Here is a 19,322-nt window from a genome sequence, read left to right as displayed (position 1 = left end):
CTGGCTGACATCATCATCCCATCACCTGGCTGACATCATCATCCCATCACCTGGCTGACATCATCATCCCATCACCTGGCTGACATCATCATCCCATCACCTGGCTGACATCATCATCCCATCACCTGGCTGACATAATCATCCCAATACCTGGCTGACATTATCATCCCATCACCTGGCTAGCATCATCCCATCACCTGGCTGACATCATCATCCAATCACCTGGCTAACATCATCATCTCAATACCTGGCTGACATAATCATCCCATCACCTGGCTGACATAATCATCCCATCACCTGGCTGACATAATCATCCCATCACCTGGCTGACATAATCATCCCATCACCTGGCTGACATAATCATCCCATCACCTGGCTGACATCATCATCCCATCACCTGGCTGACATCATCATCCCATCACCTGGCTGACATCATCATCCCATCACCTGGCTGACATCATCATCCCAACACCTAGATGACATTATCATATCATCATCTTGGTGACCTCATCATACCATCACCGACTGACATAATCAGCCTTAACTTTTCTTCACATCACCATATAACAATTCCCATAGGTCATACCATCAGTAATACATGCCACATGCATTTCACCATCCATCTGATGACCTCCACAATTCTGCCGTGATCCGTTTTCAACGAGAAACGTTTTACCACTTTCACCACTTAATACTGAAAATTCTTCATTTCTTAATATACGTTACACATATTTATTTTCCAGGCTTGTAAGGCTAGTTTCACACTAGCGTATGGAGGAGCTGCGGAGGGATGTGGACTTCCTCGGTGAAGCTCTGCTCCCTGCCGTGCCTCCTCTGTTCAGCTCTGCCTACGTCGGCATGCGGCCTGCGTACCCTATCTTTAGCATTGGGTACGCAGGCCGTGCCGATGTATGTGGATGCCTCCGCATGTGTCGTTTTGACGGTGCAGCGACCTGCGCCGAACGCAACGTGTTGGATTTTGTTGCGGTCGCCACAACAACAAAACGACACATGCGGAGGCATCCGCATACATCGGCACGGCATGCGTACCCAATGCTAAAGATGGGGTACGCAGGCCGCATGCTGACGTAGGCGGAGCTGACTGGAGGAGGTGCGGCAGGGGGCGGAGCTTCACAGAGGAAGTCCGCATCCCTCCGCAACTCCTCCATATGCTAGTGTGAAACTAGCCTAACTTGTCTTCTTGGTACTAAGATCATTGATGTTCTTTAATTTCCTTATTCCATATTCGGAGGTTGATATAAGGATGGACACCATGAACCTTCACATGTTTCTGCCATAAATATATTTCTCAAAAATCATTATGATTTTGTTATGGTTGTTTCCAATATCTTTAAGCTAAAGCTGTGAGGCAAAGAAAAATTCTTAAATGTCTCTTGGCATCTCCAATGTTGTTGTATCTCATCACTTTTAGGCTCTTCTTTAAGGTCATTCTGGAGAATGTGTCTTGATATGTCCTGTATCTTCCTATATTACAGCCATGCAGCAAGTTATGCAGCCATTTGATCTCCCACCATCCTCTGATCTGGACCTAATCTTTCTTAAAGGGATCATGGAGAGTCCACAGGTATTTTTTCCTTTTAAAGAAATAAAGCAAAGTAAAAGCACTAAGTAATAAAATGTAAAAATATAAGATTTATGGCGTTTTTTAGTTTTCCTCAAAGGAACTTTCTAACTTTTGAAATGTACATTTAGTTTCAATGTCTCAGTTTTTATTGTGGCTATTTTTTTAAAAAAACCAAAGGCTCATGAACGCATGGAAGAGACGAGGTTGGAGGCTGTGCGGGAGAACAACCTTCAGCTGGTGCAGGAGATTCTCCAGGACATGGCTGGAGTGAGGGACCCAAGTGGAGCAGCAGCTGAGCTGCAGAAAATCCTACAAGAACCTCATTTTCAGGTAGCACATAGGTCAAGCAACATTAAACTCAAGTCTATCTGTACACAAATTTGTTCAATGCTATAAAGATTATTTTACAGCTTGATGAATTGAACTTGAAAGAAGCTGTGATCCATATAGTAAGGACTTTTATGGAGGGCAGAAATACATGTGACAGGACCATAATCAACCATAAGGGTATGTGCACACATAGTTTTTTGTCTCTGCGGATTTTGTAGAGAAAACTGCAGGAAATCCGCAGGACAAAGTGCTGCGGTTTTTCTGCGGTTTAGCTGCGGTTTAGCTGCGTTTTTTCTGCGGTTTAACACCTCATAATGGATGAGGTGTAAAACTGCAGCGTTTCTGCACCAAATAATTGACATGCTGCGTTTTGAAAACCGCAGCAAAACCGCGCGGAAAAAAACGCAGCATGTGCACAGCTTTTTTTTATTTCCATAGGAAATAAAGGTACTGTACAACGCAGCAGAATCTGCTGCGTTTCTGCAGAGCCAAAAACGCTGCGGAAACGCAGCAGAAACCGCAAAGTGTGCACATACCCTAAAAGATATTACAACCTGGACTGGGTCCTCTTTTTTATGGCTTTGATAGCAACTTTATGGTCAGGCTATATGATTCACACATGCTTTGGTGCTTATTTTCACGTCTCTGGCACGTAAAGGGTTTCTCCACGAATATAAAAACTAGCTGAAGGAAATGTAATTATAAATAAATTCCTAGATACATTTAGTTAGGAAATCACAACTATTTTGACTAGGAAGGCAACACTACAGAATTAAAATGTCGGCCTTGTTAATTTGACAGAAACCTGACTGAATGTTAAGACAGATTGTGAACATGTGCAGTAAGAAGTATACCATGTAATTTCACTCAGATCAGAAAATAATTGCTGATAGCAATGTAAGCAGCCTCTTCTTACCTCAGCACCCCTGGTATCGACATTGCTAGATCACATAGACAAGGTAGATATCAGTGTGAGAAGTGTCTTCTTACCTCAGGACTATTGCTATATCCTGTATTTAATCAGATGCACAGGATGGATGGCAATGTGAGCAGCCTTTTTTTTACCTTGGCATCCCTGATATCTACCAGTATTAGATGAGATAAGCAATTCGGACTGTAGTGTGAGCAGCCTCTCCTTATATCAGCACTCCTGGTATCTCCAGTACTAGATCAGAAAGACAGGGTGGATAGCAGTGTGAGCAGCCTCTTCTTACCTCAGCACGTCTGGTATCTCCAGTATTAGATCAGAAAGACATTGTGTACAGCAATGTGTGAAGCCTCTTTTTACCTCAAAACTCCTGTTATCTCAAGTATTAGATTAGATATGCAAGGTGGATAGCAGTGTGAGCGACCTCTTCTTACCTCAGTACTCCTGGTATCTGTTGCATTAGATAAGGTTGACAGGGAGCCTCTTCCTACCTCAACCTCCATGGTAACTTCAGTATGAGATTAGTCATCCACTGGGAGCACATCTTCCTAAACATGAAGGAACAGGGCAGAACTTCCTACTTCACATACTCACAGGCCTGTGTGAGGGAAGAACAGGGTGGTAGTCATGGCTGAGAGCATTTGCATTAGCGCACCCTCTCCCCTCATCACATGCACACACTGTCCATAGCTCTGCCTACCTGTGGCTTCATCACCTGCACTGTCAGGGCCCTCTGCATGTTTCTGGAGGCTTTCTCGGTCCGGTTTTTCACAAAATGAGCCACAGTCCAAATCAACTTTCAAATAAACAACTTTACTGATCTTCGTGCACAGCACATCTATATTCGTTTCAACATCAGCATCAGTTTTCACATCATGCAACTCTTCCTCTGTCCCTGTCCTTCTCTCTGTGTCACTAAGCTCGCTTCCAGGATGAACCGTACCTTTCGATTCTTCAGCGTCTTCCCTGTGCAGGCTAACTCCATTTGGGAGTTCCCTCGACCGTTTCGCCCCGGTCGTGAGGGCATCAGCCCAAGCAATAAGCTGCCACATGGTGAGTGACCTGCCCGTACTGCTTAGTCTTCCATAGCAACTGCAGTTCCCACTAAAGCTGCACTGCTAGCACTGTTGCCACTGCTTCCTCTGGTGATTTCCTGGCCACCAATACTAGATGGCTGGACCTTGTTCTTGTCAACGTTGCGTGACACGGTGTTGCCCGGGGCTAGCTAGCCCAACTGAGCTGAATGGGCACCCTGGCCCCAACTGACTCTATCAGGAAGTCCTTCCTGCCTTATCCACCATGCCCCTCCTATCTTAACTATTCACATACTAATTCCCTTATTCCTACTATAGTGTATACAGTTCAATGATCTCTGTGCCCCCATCTAGTGGCTAAATTTAGCACTGCGCTTTCCCTATAATCACACATTAAACATTGTGTAGCAGAAGTTAAAATACTATACATATAAATACAGCACTAGACAAAGAGAATTATACAATCCTAACAAACCATATTTACATTGTATCAGGAGGACATGCTTTAAAGGGGTTAGATGCCAATACTGTTTATTGTAACCCCTTACACCTGTGACTAAAAAAACATTTTAGGACAGGTTTCTGTCAGTGTAACTAGGCGGTGATTATCTTAATTCTATAGTGATTGATTGTGGTGCATGCCTAGACATTACGATTTGGATCTGTTAAATATAGTCAGGATTAGAGATGAGCGACTTTGCCTTTTTTAGGATCGAGTCGTGTTTCATGAAACCCGACTTTCTCAATAGTCGAGTCAAATGAAATCGGCCGACTATTGTGAAAAGTCGGGAAAAGTCGTGAAACACGAAACCCAATGCAAGTCAGTGGGTAGAAAAGTCGGCAGTGAGTGGAGGACTGTAAACACACCTGGCATGAATTTTAACCCCAGAGGCGGCAAAATCTCTCCTCTCTCTCTTCTCTCTCTCCCTCTCCTTCTCTCTCTCTCTCCCTCCCTCCCTCTCCCACTCCCACTCCCGCTACGCTACGCTCTGCTTCTCTCATTGGATGAAAAAAGTCATGTGCAAGCATTCGGCGAAACCCGACTTTGACGCTTGGGTCGCCGACCGCATGGCCAACTTCACACTGTGGTCGGGTTTCGTTTCATGAAACCCGACTTTGGCGAAAGTCGGTGAATTTTGAATCTGACCGACCTGTTTCGCTCAAGTCTAGTCAGGATTATTTTTCTAATTACACGTTGTTTGGTTATTTATTTTTTTGTGTTACTGGAGAGCAGCTTTAAAAGCTTCTTCTTAAAGGATCATTACATGCTATGTTTCTTTCATGTGCGATCATACGGCCAGAACCAGTTCAGATAGGAACGAAAGGGCACAACATATCAATAGGTTGTAACAAGGAATTTTTACAGATTGTGGGAAGTGAATTTTTTGAAAAAAATATATAAAAGCTTACTTAGTTAATGCTAGTAAAGGAAATAGACCCCAATAAAAGAATGAACTGGTGTTCTTACTGTAGATGTACAATAGATATTTTCAGACAAAGAATAAAAGTTTATTTGCTTAGTTGGTGTATGGGAAAATTTTGCAACTTTCTAATAGATCTTAAAAATAGTTACAAATTAAAGGGAACCTGTCACCCCCCCAGGGCGTTTTTCAGTTAAAGAGCTGCCTTCAGCAGCACTAATTCTGTGAAGGTGGCTCTTCTTTTTCTGACCCCTAGTAACGCTGAAATATCGACTTTTATAAATAGCTCCTCATACCTGTAATGTGTCCCATAGGTATGGTGTGTCCCCCTGTATCAGCCGCCTACCATCTGTCCATCATGCCTGTCTGGTATCTCGGCGCCGCCCACCATCTGTCCATCATGATGCCCGTGTGCGTCGCTGAATCCTTTTGAATGCCGGCGCCTGCACTGTGACAAGAGTTTTCGGGCATGCGCAGTGCGCGCTGCCCGAGAACCGACATCAGGCTATTGTGCCTGCATGTTGCGGAGGCCCCAGCCCCTCAGTGTGAATACATCATAACACACAGCAGGGTGGATCTGAGGCCTCCACAACACGCAGGCACAATAGCCAGATGTTGGTTCTCGGGCAGCGCGCACTGCGCATGCCCGAGAACTCTTGTCACAGCGCAGGCGTCGGCATTCAAAACAGGAGGAGGCAGCGACGCACAGGGACAGGCATGATGGACGGATAGTAGGCGGCTGATACAGGGGGACACACCATACCTATGGGACACATTACAGGTATGGGAGCTATTTATAAAAGTCGATATTTCAGCGTTACTAGGGGTGAGAAAAAGAAGAGCCACCTTCACAGAATGCAGCCTTAGTGCTGCTGAAGGTGGCTCTTTAACTGAAAAACGCCCTGGGGGGTGACTGGTTCCCTTTAAAAGACTGGGAAGATTTATGAATAGCATTAGAAATTTGAGATAAGAATGTGGGGTCAGTTTGGTACAATCACTGTGCTCCCATCAATTGTTTAGTGACGGTAGTGCCATATTCCTTCTGCTCCGCTTCGCTGCAGCGCTGCTTTTACTGTCAATGAAAAACTTGACTATAAAAAGTTACCGTAACTTCTTCAGAAGTAAATTTTTACTTCATATCATAGTGACAGTTTAATTGCATTTATATTTCTTCTTCTCCAGTCTCTTTTGCAAACTCATGACTCAGTGGCATCCAAAAATTATGAGACCCCTCCTCCTAGTCCTCTCATGGATCCCACTCTGAGCAACCAGCCAGTTCCACCCGATGCAGTGCGTATGGTTGGAGTAAGAAAGAATGCAGGAGAACATTTGGTAAATTGGAAAGCAAAGCTGCCAGGGTATTTTCCATTATTATTAACATGAGTTGTGCTTTTGTCCTTGCATTTGTCACTTTTGTTATTGTCTCCTGTCACCAGGGAGTGACTTTCCGGGTGGAAGGTGGAGAATTGGTCATTGCCAGGATCTTGCATGGTGGTGTGATTGACCAACAAGGTCTTTTACATGTGGGAGATGTCATCAGAGAGGTGAATGGTCGTGAAGTGGGGAGTGACCCCCAGGCCCTGCAAGAAATGCTTCGGGAAGCCAGTGGCAGTGTGGTGTTGAAAATACTTCCAAGCTACCAAGAGCAACACCCTCTACGGCAGGTACCACACTGGAAGGACTAGTTCTAATACTAAATAAGAAATTTTGAGAAATTAAAGCCCAAAGATTCATCAAGGCCGGTGTTCTTCACCTCGGCCTTAATGAAGGGTTGTGTTAAAATCAGACACACCTGATTCATTGAGTGGTGCAAAACTAATAAGTAGTCAGGGACTAAAATAAGATTTCTGGCATAAGGCGCGTCACAGCTTATTATGAATTAGACCCGCTGTGGCATCATGCCCCCCGTTGCACCTCAGCTCTGCCCATTGTGGTGAAGCTGGGTGAAACTGGCATGAAAAAGACAAAATTGTGACTTTTCAAAGTGGTTTACAAATCAGTTTGATGAACTGGGGTCTGAAGAAAATTATCTCAATGATCCCCAAACACTCCAGGTCTTGAGAACCTACAGTTGCAGCTGTCAGGTCATACTCAGAGTACTAATTTTGCAACAGCTGATATAGAGCCACAGTTTAGAAATCAATGGTCACTCTAGCTTAAGGAAATCCCTTTTCATTGAGCTGCATAATATTACAAAAAAAAGGAACGTAATATTTTTTGTAATGCAAACAGCACCCCCAAAGCCGTGACTGATATTACAACTCAGCTCCATTCAAAAATAAGTAGACGTTATCTCAATATAGGTAAGTAGTAAAGAATAACATGGTGTTTATTTTTTTAGGTATTTGTAAAATGTCACTTCAGCTATGACCCCTCCAATGACAGTCTGATTCCATGTAAAGAGGCAGGTCTTGCTTTCCAAGCTGGAGACCTGCTGCAGATTGTCAATCAGGAAGACCCCAACTGGTGGCAGGTAAGACGTGTGGAAATTTTTCTCCATATCATGTTATCCTTATTCTAATTTTATTGTCTGTCTAAATATATAATCTGTATATTACGACAATATACCATGGATAATAAAAATTGTATGTTGTACACTTGGGCAACATGGTCACTATCAGTGTCTATTGAACATCCTGTTCTTCAAACCCAAAATTGGGTCCCCAAGTCCTGATCTCAGGAATCGATGCAGGACTAAAAGGGCTGCCATTTGTCCTGTTTTTATTTGGTCATTTATACTCATAGTATGGATCCAATCAATCCCTTCAATATGTGCAAATGTCAAAAAAATAATTTTAGTTATTTCCACAATTTATTTTTTTTCTCCTGTGTTCGCCCCTCTTCTTCAGGCATGCCTGGTAAAGGGAGGAACAGCTGGTCTCATTCCTAGCCAGTTACTGGAGGAGAAGAGAAAAGCTTTTGTTAAAAGAGATGGTGAGCTAGGCCCAAATTCCAGTGAGTAGCCTATAGTTTGTCGCAAGTGTGTCGCTGTACTTCCAATGTCGTAGGTATTGAATGAGCCCCTGGAATTCCTCATATTTGCTTTATATAAAAATTTGTTCTTAGGTGCCCTTTGTGGAAGTATGGGAGGGAAGAAAAAGAAGAGGATCATGTATGTTACCACCAAGAATGCAGGTAAAAATATCTTCTAAAATATTCTAAGTGTTCTAAAAATGCAAGCAGGCAAGTGTCTAAAATGACCATAAGAAAAAACTGAAATAATGAATTTGGTAAGGAGTCTTTTTTTCTTTGCATATACGTAATTATTAGCTAGCCCTCACCCCTCATATTATGTTTGTTCACAATAAGCAATCAGTTGTAATCTGCAGTACAATGTAGTAGAAGGAGTGCAGTTCTCGTTACACAATTTACCTTCAGATAAATAGGCTTTCTGAGTAATGCATGGACACACCAGGTCCTCCAGAAAGAGGGAGATGCACAATGGAACTTTTTTAATCTACAAATATAGGGTGGGGAAGGCTGAGTAGTATCCAAAAATGATAAACCTAAGATACCAGTAAAGTTGTTGCATCTTGTCATCTCCATGTGGTTTATTGCTGAAGTCAGGACCATTGTACATTGTAACCTGATACAATTTTTTCTTCTACAGAGTTTGACCGCCATGAACTTCTCATATACGAAGAGGTTGCAAAGATGCCCCCCTTCAGAAGAAAGACCCTTATTCTGATTGGTGCACAGGGAGTAGGAAGGAGAAGTCTAAAGAACAAACTACTAACCTCAGATTCATTACGATACGGCACCACCACACCTTGTGAGTTTATTGCCACCATAACAAGAGTCTGTTGCCCTGAAAATACATTTTAAACAAGTTATACCATGATATAGGTGAATTAGCATCTTTAAAAATCATACAAGCACTGTACCTGTTATTGGCACAGTGGCTTAGAAAATTACACATACTTCATACACACTTGATAGGGCTTGGGTGCACCATTGGCATGGCCAAGAGTTTGGTACACCATAAGGCCCCTTCATTTTGCTTCCCCTGCTAATGATTGACAGCACTCGCTTCCCGGAGCAAGCGCTGCCTAAAGTCAGACTGTAATGTATGTGCGTGCACACTGACAGTCTCTGCTCGGCCTAGCATGCACCGGGCGTGTTCTCCACTCTGGCTACTCTCTGCTGATGTCACTCACTTCCATGTATATTAGTTTATTGAATGGAGTCAGCAGAGAAACGCCATGGAGAAGAATGCACCCTGGGAACAGCTGGGAACAGACAGGGTCAGTGCACAAGCTCATACAGTCCGCCTGAGTTTATGCATCACTTTTTCTGAATACACATGTTTATAGACAATGATAAGGCAGTGATAATTGAACCAACAACTAATTTTTCAATTAACACAATAAAAGAGGTGCCTTCTGCACAATATCAGGGGATAGCACAAACAGTGAAAATGAAACAAGTTACGTTACAAGAAAAATACAGTAATTCAGATGAAGAGGATATTGACACAATGCTCTTTACCCACTATCGTTCTATTATTACCACTAAATAACTGCTATCGTCAGTAATGTCTTGGTCCTAATACCCCAACCCAAAGGGCATCACTGTCACTACTGGACCCGTCACGTCATCTCTCTCTAGATAACGCACAATGTCGCAAAGGCCCTAATGAGAGTGGACGATGCTACCCAATAGGCCACATGTCCCAGGTTGGTGAGTTACTTGGTACGCTCGTCACACTGGCCGCCTTCATTCTCTGAAGCATGTCTCCAGTCCCCACTCTGTACCATACATCTACAATAAAAGTGACGGCTCAGACGAAAGCTCCTCCGCTGCTGCCTAGGCGCCTCTCTCGGCTCTCCTCGCACTGGTCTCTCTTGTGTCTTCACTTGGATCTGGTTTATCTCGGGTCTTCACTCGGGTCTGGTCTCTTTCAGGTCTTCACTTGGGTCTGGTCTCTCGATTCCTTTAATAAGGACTGGTCTCTCGTAATGGTGGCTATAAGTCATATCAGTATACTGCACGTCTGTCTTGCTACAGGCTCAGGTGCCAACTCCTCCCCTTCACTGCCCTTGTGAGCGACAACGGAGATGTCCCTCATGGAATGTGCCCCCACCTTGGCATTCCCCCAGGCCATAAAAAGTCATGCAATGTTTATCTGTGATTAAAATCCAAGAACAATCCCTTTGAAACCCTTTACACAAGGGTGCTAACTTTTTTTTGCAGCTGGCTCTTTGTCTGCGAGAAGCACATGAAAACACCATCATACAATAAGTCACAGCAGGCTCTGAGGTATTGAATCTGGAAAATGACCTATAGTAACAGAATGCAATATCATTGAGCCTAGCCAAGCACATTATCGGAATCAGCATTCCTTTCCCCATGTTCCCATATTATTTAGCCACCTCCAAAACACTGCATTAGGGAGTTATAAAGCATAGATAACAGGAAGTACATACGGTAGGCATATTTAGTCTCTATGCGCAGACAAAATCCAGCTGAACCCATTGGCAGCGCCACCAATTCATTCAGAGCTTTGGGTGAAAAGTTATGGGCCAACCACGATTCTGGGCAGAAAATCATATTCTCAGACATGGGAGGAGGGAGGAAGCCCAGCCCAAGGGAGGCAACAGAGTGTGGGAGGGAACTGCCTGGGAGATACAAGGCAGACCCTCATTTTGAACTTAGTTTTCTAATGGCCGGAGGATACGTTAGCTAACGCAGCCAAGAAAGCCTGTAATTAACATTTGGACCTGTGATCCATCAACGCCTCCCTGTGGTCACATGATACATAACACAGTAATTGCAACCTATCTATACCCTATCCTTGTACTACACTTATGACTGTGTACCTGTATATTATTCTTGTAAAATGAAAGAGTCTTGGGGAAGAGTCTTGAGGAGATCATTTGAGGATCATTTGAGGAGATCATTTTCATATTCCCAGTGCCTTCTGGGATAAGTGAAGAGTCTCCGCGAGCTCAACGATCACTGGGTTTTGGCTGTTGCAGCTGAAAAGAGGAAATCGGAAAACCAGGGGAAGAGTCAAGAGGAGATCGGCGCGCGAATTTTGGCTCATCTTTCATCGTTTTTAAGAAATCTCAATATGGAAGAGGCCAGGAGCCATTTGGTGAGCTGCATTTCTTGCTACATGTTCACAGACTTACCAGTGGAAAAGCCAAACTTCACATGCCACAAATGCAAGCTTGTGTCCCTGTTGGAGGAAAAGTTGCAAAATCTCGAAGAGAGGTTAGCTACGTTGAAAATCATTAAGGAAGGTGAAGAGTTCTTGGACAGAGCAGAATTATCTCTTCATGTTACAGAAAGAGAAGAAATTCGAAGTGCACCTGAAGAAAGAGAGGAATGGAAGCATGTGACCCAGAGAAGCAGGAAGATCAGGAGGCAGTCAGCACCCATACTGCTCAGGAACCAGTACCAGGCTCTCACGCAGGAAAACGATGAAGAAATGCATCAGGATAAGACTTTGCCAACAAACAGCAACCTTGTACGCCTTCAGAGTCCTCCTGGATGGAGAAAGAAAAATGTTGTGAAGAAGAAACGGAGAGTGGTGGTCATGGGGGATTCCCTGTTGAGAGGAACAGAGGCCGCTATCTGCAGACCGGATATAACTTCAAGAGAAATGTGCTGTCTTCCAGGTGCAAAAATTAAAGATGTGTCTGACAGGATATCCGGACTCTTCAGACCTACAGATGACTACCCATTCCTGCTACTACATGTGGGGACAAATGACACCGCAAGAAATGACCTGGAAACCATCTGCAGAGACTTTGAAGACTTAGGCAAGAAAGTGAAAGAACTGGGAGCGCAGGTGGTCTTCTCTTCCATCCTCCCAGTGGATGGCCATGGAACAAGGAGGTGGAATAAGATTCTGCAGGTGAACAACTGGCTACGTCGATGGTGCCGTCAGCAACGATTTGGATTTATGGATCACGGAATGAATTACCTTTACGATGGACTACTTGCTAGAGATGGGGTGCACCTTACGAAGACTGGAAAACATGTATTTGGAAGTCGCCTTGCTACACTTGCAAGGAGAGCTTTAAACTAGAACAACATGGGAAGGGAAGCAAAAGACCAGAAAAAGCCATACACCTGACAAATGCTATTGAGAACTCTGCTATTAGAAGTGGAAAGGAAGAACAAAGACAAAAGAATCTAATTAATAAAAAAATTGGAGAAAGAGAAACCAATCACAAACTAAAATGTTTCTATACTAATGCACAAAGCATGGGCAACAAACAAGGAGAATTGGAACTACTAACACAGGAAAAGAAATATGATGTCATTGGAATCACTGAAACTTGGTGGGACGATACACATGATTGGAATACAAGACTAGAAGGATACAACTTATTTGCAAGAAACAGACTTGATAAACGAGGAGGAGGTGTTGCATTGTATGTTAGAAGCGCGTATATCTGCACAGAGATTGAAGCTTCAGAGACTGGGAGTTCTGTGGAAACTGTTTGGGTAAGCATACAAGGACAGAACAATGGAAAGGACACCATTGTAGGCATTTACTACAGGCCGCCTGTGCAAGCTGAAGATATGGATGAACTCTTTATGCATCAAATGGCCAAGTTCTCCAAAAAATATGACATAGTTGTCATGGGAGATTTCAACTATCCAGACATTTGTTGGGAATCTCTCTCAGGCAAAACTAACAGGTCAAGGAAATTCTTATCCTCTCTTGCTGACAACTTTATCTTCCAAAAGGTAGGGGAGAAAACAAGGGGAACTGCTACCTTGGATCTAATCCTTATAAACAGGGAGGAAATGGTTGAGGAGGTAAAAGTGGCTGGGACCCTAGGAGGTAGCGACCATGCTATTTTAGAATTTTGGATAACTAGAGGAGGAAGACCTGTGAAGACTCAGACGTCAAGGTTAGATTTCAGAAAGGCAGATTTTAAGGAATTCAGAAAGAGAATTGGAGGGATCCAATGGCTGGATATCCTTAAAGACAAAAATGTCCAGGAAGGATGGGAAATCTTGAAAAGTGAAATTCTCAAAGCACAGTTGTTAACAATTCTGAAAAGAGGGAAGAATAGTAAGCATTTTAGGAAACCAGGATGGATGAACACAGAACTTAAGCACATGCTAAAAAGGAAGAAAAAAATGTTTATAAAATGGAAAGAGGGAGGCATATCTAAAGAAGAATATAATGCTGTCTGCAGAACCTGCAGGGCACAAATCAGATTAGTAAAGCTGAAAATGAATTGAGGCTTGCAAGAGATGTCAAAATCAATAATAAAGGATTTTGGGGATATGTCAAAAGTAAAAGAAAAGTCAAAGATGCTATAGGATTTTTACAGGATGAAAATGATGAAATGGTAAGACAGGATGTTGAGAAGGCCGAACTTTTAAATTCCTATTTTGCATCTGTTTTCTCTCAGAAAGGAAATGTAACATCAACTGTTCTTCACTGTCCTATTAAGGGAATAGAAGAATCCAGGATATCTATAAACAGAAAGATAGTGAGGAAACACTTAGCTAACCTAAATGAATTCAAGTCTCCAGGTCCAGATGAATTACACCCCAGAGTACTGAAGGAGATAGCAGAAGACATTTTTGAACCCCTCTCCATAATCTTTGAAAATTCTTGGAGAACAGGAGAAGTCCCAGAAGACTGGAGAAGAGCAAATATTGTTCCTATCTTCAAAAAGGGGAAGAAGGTGGACCCAGGCAACTATAGGCCGGTGAGTCTGACTTCTATACCAGGAAAGATCTTTGAACAGATTATTAAACAACATGTATGTCAGTACCTGGATAAGAATGAAGTGATTAAACAGAGTCAGCATGGGTTTGTAACTAATAAGTCATGTCAGACTAACTTAATTTCCTTCTATGACGGAATCACTGATTGGGTGGATCAAGGAAATGCTGTAGATATAGTATATCTTGACTTCAGCAAAGCATTTGACAAAGTACCTCATACAATCCTTATTGAAAAAATGACTAAGTATGGAATGGACAAGGCAACTGTTAGGTGGATTCATAACTGGCTTAGTGATCGGACCCAAAGAGTGGTCGTAAATGGCTGCACATCCAGTTGGAAGAATGTCTCAAGTGGGGTACCACAGGGCTCTGTCCTGGGCCCTGTATTGTTCAACATCTTTATCAATGATTTAGATGAAGGAATTGAGGGTAAACTGATTAAATTTGCTGATGACACAAAGCTAGGAGGGATAGCTAATACTAGAGAAGAGAGAGAGAGGATTCAAAAATATATAAATAAACTGGAGAAGTGGGCAGCAACTAACAGAATGGTTTTTAACAGGGAAAAATGCAAAGTACTACATCTGGGCAATAAAAATGAAAAAAGCATATACAGAATGGGAGGAATAGGGCTAAGCAACAGCACATGTGAAAAAGACTTGGGTATACTAATAGATCACAGACTGAATATGAGTCAACAGTGTGATGCAGCAGCAAAAAAGGCAAATGCAATTCTAGGATGTATTAACAGAAGCATACAGTCTAGATCACGTGAAGTCATTATTTCCCTCTACTCCTCTTTGGTCAGACCTCATCTGGAATATTGTGTCCAGTTTTGGGCACCACATTTTAAAAAAGACATCAACAAACTGGAGCAAGTTCAGAAAAGAGCGACCAGAATGGTGACCGGTCTGCAAACCCTGTCTTATGAGGAAAGGTTGCAGGATTTGGGAATGTTTAGTTTGAAAAAGAGAAGACTGAGAGGAGACTTAATAGCTGTCTACAAATATCTCAAGGGCTGTCACATTGTAGAAGGATCAACTTTATTCTCATTTGCACAAGGAAAGACTAGAAGCAATGGGATGAAACTGAATGGGAGGAGACACAGATTAGATATTAGAAAAAACTTTTTGACAGTTAGAGTGATCAATGAGTGGAACAAGCTGCCACGAGAAGTGGTGAGTTCTCCTTCAATGGAAGTCTTCAAACAGAGGCTGGACAGACATCTGACTGGGATGATTTAGCGAATCCTGCTTTGAGCAGGGGGTTGGACCAGATGGCCCAGGAGGTCCTTTCCAACTCTACGATTCTATGATTCTATGATTCTATACCTGTATATTTCTAGTGCGCCTTTTCGGCAATTAAACATAAAATTAATCTTGGGCTGCTCTTTTATCTCAATTCACGAATCCCCACTTCCGCACGCTCAGTTGGTCAATTGTACGCTACCCGGGTTGGTTTCTGACCCGCTATAAGCCTCTTGTTGGACGGGACTTGGTTTCTGACCCGCTCTAAGCCTGTTGTTGGACGGGGCTTATGTCAAACAAGGAACTGGTGGCAGAATTCTGAATTGTTTTATTGAGGAACTCTGGCAGTGATGGCCAGGAGGTTTAAATATTTATCCCCAGCCTTGACTGGTGATATATATCCCCCCTCACTGGGAGCGCCTCATTAACTCGTACCTATAAGGGAAGTCTTTCCGGTGACTATTTGCCCTCTGTGCAGTTCCCTGACTGACCTGGAGCAAGTGGTGGCGCCAGAGGGCCGCTCCCTGCGGGTCCTTCTCTCCCCTCACATGAAGTGAGTGAAGTTGACTACCCCCTTCCCCTGTAAGATCCCTCTCAGCCCTCCTGGGCTTTTTATAATTGCTTAGAGAGCCACAGCTGTCCTCTGTCCAGGTGTCTTCTCCAATGTCTTCGCCGAGGAAACATTCACTTCACTTTTAGGTTCCTACTAATGCAATTCTTTCTGCTTTTACTTTCTCTATCGTCTTTGACCAGCAGATGGTGGGATTCACTTGCAGACACTTGGTTAGGCATTAACTGTGTGCGTCTTCTCACTTGTCTATCTCCTTACACGTGCTCTGATATTTTCACACAAAAAAAACAAATTGCTCCTTCTGTTACCCCATGTCTTGGTTTATGCTATCAATTCCCCCTTTTCATTTCCAGAAGCACTGGAAATATTATTTAGGAGATGAAATAGGAAATCTGTATCTTAGTGAATTTATTGGTATTATTTCTCCTTCCTGGAACTATACTGTACCTTGACTCTATAGCAGATATATCATTGCCTCCAATTTTCCCGCACAAAAGTATTGAAATCATCTGAATCAAACAGCAAAAAGTAAAATCCCCTAAATTTACAGACATTTAAAACAATCTCATATCTGTTCTTGCAGACACCTCTAGAAAGAGGAAAGAAGGAGAGTGGGACGGTCAGTCATATTCATTTGTTTCTCGTGCTGAAATGGAGCAGGACATAAAGGCTGGACGGTATTTGGAGCATGGAGAATACGAAGGCAATCTGTATGGTACAAAGATCAGCTCCATACAGGAAGTGGTGGCATCAGGCAAAATGTGTGTTCTGGATGTAAATCCACAGGTATGGAATCTTATCTATTCATCAACTGGTCGATAGATCGATTGATTAATCCATTGATGAGTAGAGTTGAGCGATACCAGCCGATACTTGAAAATATCGGATCGGAATGGATCGGTCGATCTTAAAAAAAAGTATCGGTATCGCCGATTCCGATACCGGAAGTCCCATTCAAGTCTATGGGACTTCCGGTATCGGAATAAGAAAAACCCTATTTTTGCCTTGTACAGCCTCTCTGGGGTCTGTACGGGCCTTTAGGGGGGCTGTGCCGGCCTGCCAGGGGGTCTGTGCAGGCTCCGGTGGTCTGTGCCGGCCTGCCGGGGGGCTGTGACGGCCTGCCGGTGGTCTGTGCAGGCTTCGGGGGTCTGTGCAGGCATTGTCCGAAGGGACTACAAGTCCCATCGGGCGATGCCTGCTACCATGACAGTGATTGACACATTAGCCAATGATGGGACAGTAGTAGTCCCATCATCCGGCTAATGTGTTGAATGTAAAAAAAAAAAAAAAAAATTACATGCTACATACATGCTACATACATACAACATGCATACTACATATACAGTATACTACATGTAACATACATACTACATATATACTACATGCAACATGCATACTACATACATGCTACATACTACATGCATGATACATATATACTACATGCATGCAACATACATACTACATATATACTACATGCATGCAACATACATACTACATATATACTACATGCATGCAACATACATACAACATATATACTACATGCATGCAACATGCATACTACATATACTACATGTAACATACATACTACATATATACTACATGCAACATGCATACTACATACATGCTACATACTACATGCATGCTACATACTACATACATGCTACATACTACCTACATGCTACATACATACTACATACATAATACATATATACTACATGCATGCAACATACATACAACATATATACTACATGCATGCAACATGCATACTACATATATACTATATATACTACATGTAACATACATACTACATATATACTACATGCAACATACACACTACATGCTACATACATGCAACATACATACTACATACACACACACTACATGCTACATACATGCAACATACATACTACATACATGCTACATACATGCAACATACATACTACATACATACTACATACCACATGCATGCAACATGCATACTACATATATACTGCATATATACTACATGCATGCAACATACATATATACTACATACAATACATACATATAGACATACAGTACATATAACATAGAGTACATACTCACGGTCACTTGTCACTTTGATCCCCGAAGCCATTGTCACCTGAGGGATAAATATCAAAATAAAAAAACACCAATATACTTACCCCGATCCGCAGAAGTCCACGAGGGTCCCATGTCCATCTTGCGTGGAGAACAGCAGCATCAGCTGATGCTACCATTCTCTACCAGCTCCAGGAATACAATGACGGAAGGTAGGTATCCTTCCGCACTGTATTCCTCCACCACTTTAAAAAAAAAAAAGTCCCTAGTCTCACTTTATGCCATTGCTTCGTGGGAAATTCCCACGCAGCAATGGCATAAAGTGAGACTAGGGACTTTTTTTTTTTTTTTTTTTAAAGTGGTGGAGGAATACAGTGCGGAAGGATACCTACCTTCCGTCATTGTATTCCTGGAGCTGGTAGAGAACGGTAGCATCAGCTGATGCTGCTGTTCTCCATGCAAGATGGACGTGGGACCCTCGTGGACTTCTGCAGATCGGGGTAAGTATATTGGTGTTTTTTTATTTTGATATTTATCCCTCAGGTGACAATGGCTTCGGGGATCAAAGTGACAAGTGACGGTAAGTATGTACTCTATGTTATATGTACTGTATGTCTATATGTATGTATTGTATGTAGTATATATGTATGTTGCATGCATGTAGTATATATGCAGTATATATGTAGTATGCATGTTGCATGCATGTGGTATGTATGTAGTATGTATGTAGCATGTATATAGTATGTATGTTGCATGTATGTAGCATGTAGTGTGTATGTATGTAGCATGTATGTAGTATGTATGTAGCATGTAGTGTGTATGTTGCATGTATGTAGCATGTAGTATACATGTAGTATGTTACATGTAGTATATATAGTATATATGTAGTATGCATGTTGCATGCATGTAGTATATATGTATTATGTATGTAGTATGTATGTAGCATGTATGTAGTATGTAGCATGTATGTAGTATGTAGCATGCATGTAGTATGTAGCATGTATATAGTATGCATGTTGCATACAGTATATATGTAGTATGTATGTTACATGTAGTATATATGTAGTATGCATGTTGCATGCATGTAGTATATATGTAGTATGTATGTTGCATGCATGTAGTATGTATGTAGTATGTATGTTGCATGCATGTAGTATATATGTAGTATGTATGTAGCATGTATGTAGTATGTAGCATGTATGTAGCATGCATGTAGTATGTAGCATGTATGTAGTATGCATGTTGCATGTACTATATATGTAGTATGTATGTTACATGTAGTATATATGTAGTATGCATGTTGCATGCATGTAGTATATATATGTTGTATGTATGTTGCATACATGTAGTATATATGTAGTATGTTGCATGCATGTAGTATATATGTAGTATGTATGTTGCATGCATGTAGTATATATGTAGTATGTATGTAGCATGTATGT

The 19,322-nt window shown here is 42.2% G+C and overlaps 1 protein-coding gene across 5 annotated transcripts in view; it reads left to right on the top strand.

The window, feature by feature from the left end:
* Positions 1 to 19,322, top strand: part of MPP2 (MAGUK p55 scaffold protein 2) — a 53,841-nt gene that overhangs the window by 24,704 nt on the left and 9,815 nt on the right. For 4 of the 5 annotated variants that reach the window (XM_073572797.1, XM_073572798.1, XM_073572799.1 and 1 more), the window contains 9 exons: positions 1,497 to 1,585; positions 1,763 to 1,915; positions 6,481 to 6,630; positions 6,735 to 6,962; positions 7,640 to 7,771; positions 8,148 to 8,253; positions 8,365 to 8,433; positions 8,909 to 9,070; positions 16,403 to 16,605. In XM_073572797.1, coding sequence (XP_073428898.1) covers positions 1,497 to 1,585; positions 1,763 to 1,915; positions 6,481 to 6,630; positions 6,735 to 6,962; positions 7,640 to 7,771; positions 8,148 to 8,253; positions 8,365 to 8,433; positions 8,909 to 9,070; positions 16,403 to 16,605 — 1,292 coding nt within the window. The remainder of the gene's footprint in view (positions 1 to 1,496; positions 1,586 to 1,762; positions 1,916 to 6,480; positions 6,631 to 6,734; positions 6,963 to 7,639; positions 7,772 to 8,147; positions 8,254 to 8,364; positions 8,434 to 8,908; positions 9,071 to 16,402; positions 16,606 to 19,322) is intronic. The other variant, XM_073572801.1, reaches the window with a different exon arrangement.

This window comes from Dendrobates tinctorius, unplaced genomic scaffold, assembly GCF_039654945.1.
Source record: "Dendrobates tinctorius isolate UK_male_01 unplaced genomic scaffold, ASM3965494v1 ptg000032l, whole genome shotgun sequence".
Classification (NCBI taxonomy): domain Eukaryota; kingdom Metazoa; phylum Chordata; class Amphibia; order Anura; family Dendrobatidae; genus Dendrobates; species Dendrobates tinctorius.
The sequence above is the reverse complement of the archived record's forward strand: the minus strand, read 5'-3'. Positions and strand labels throughout refer to the sequence as shown.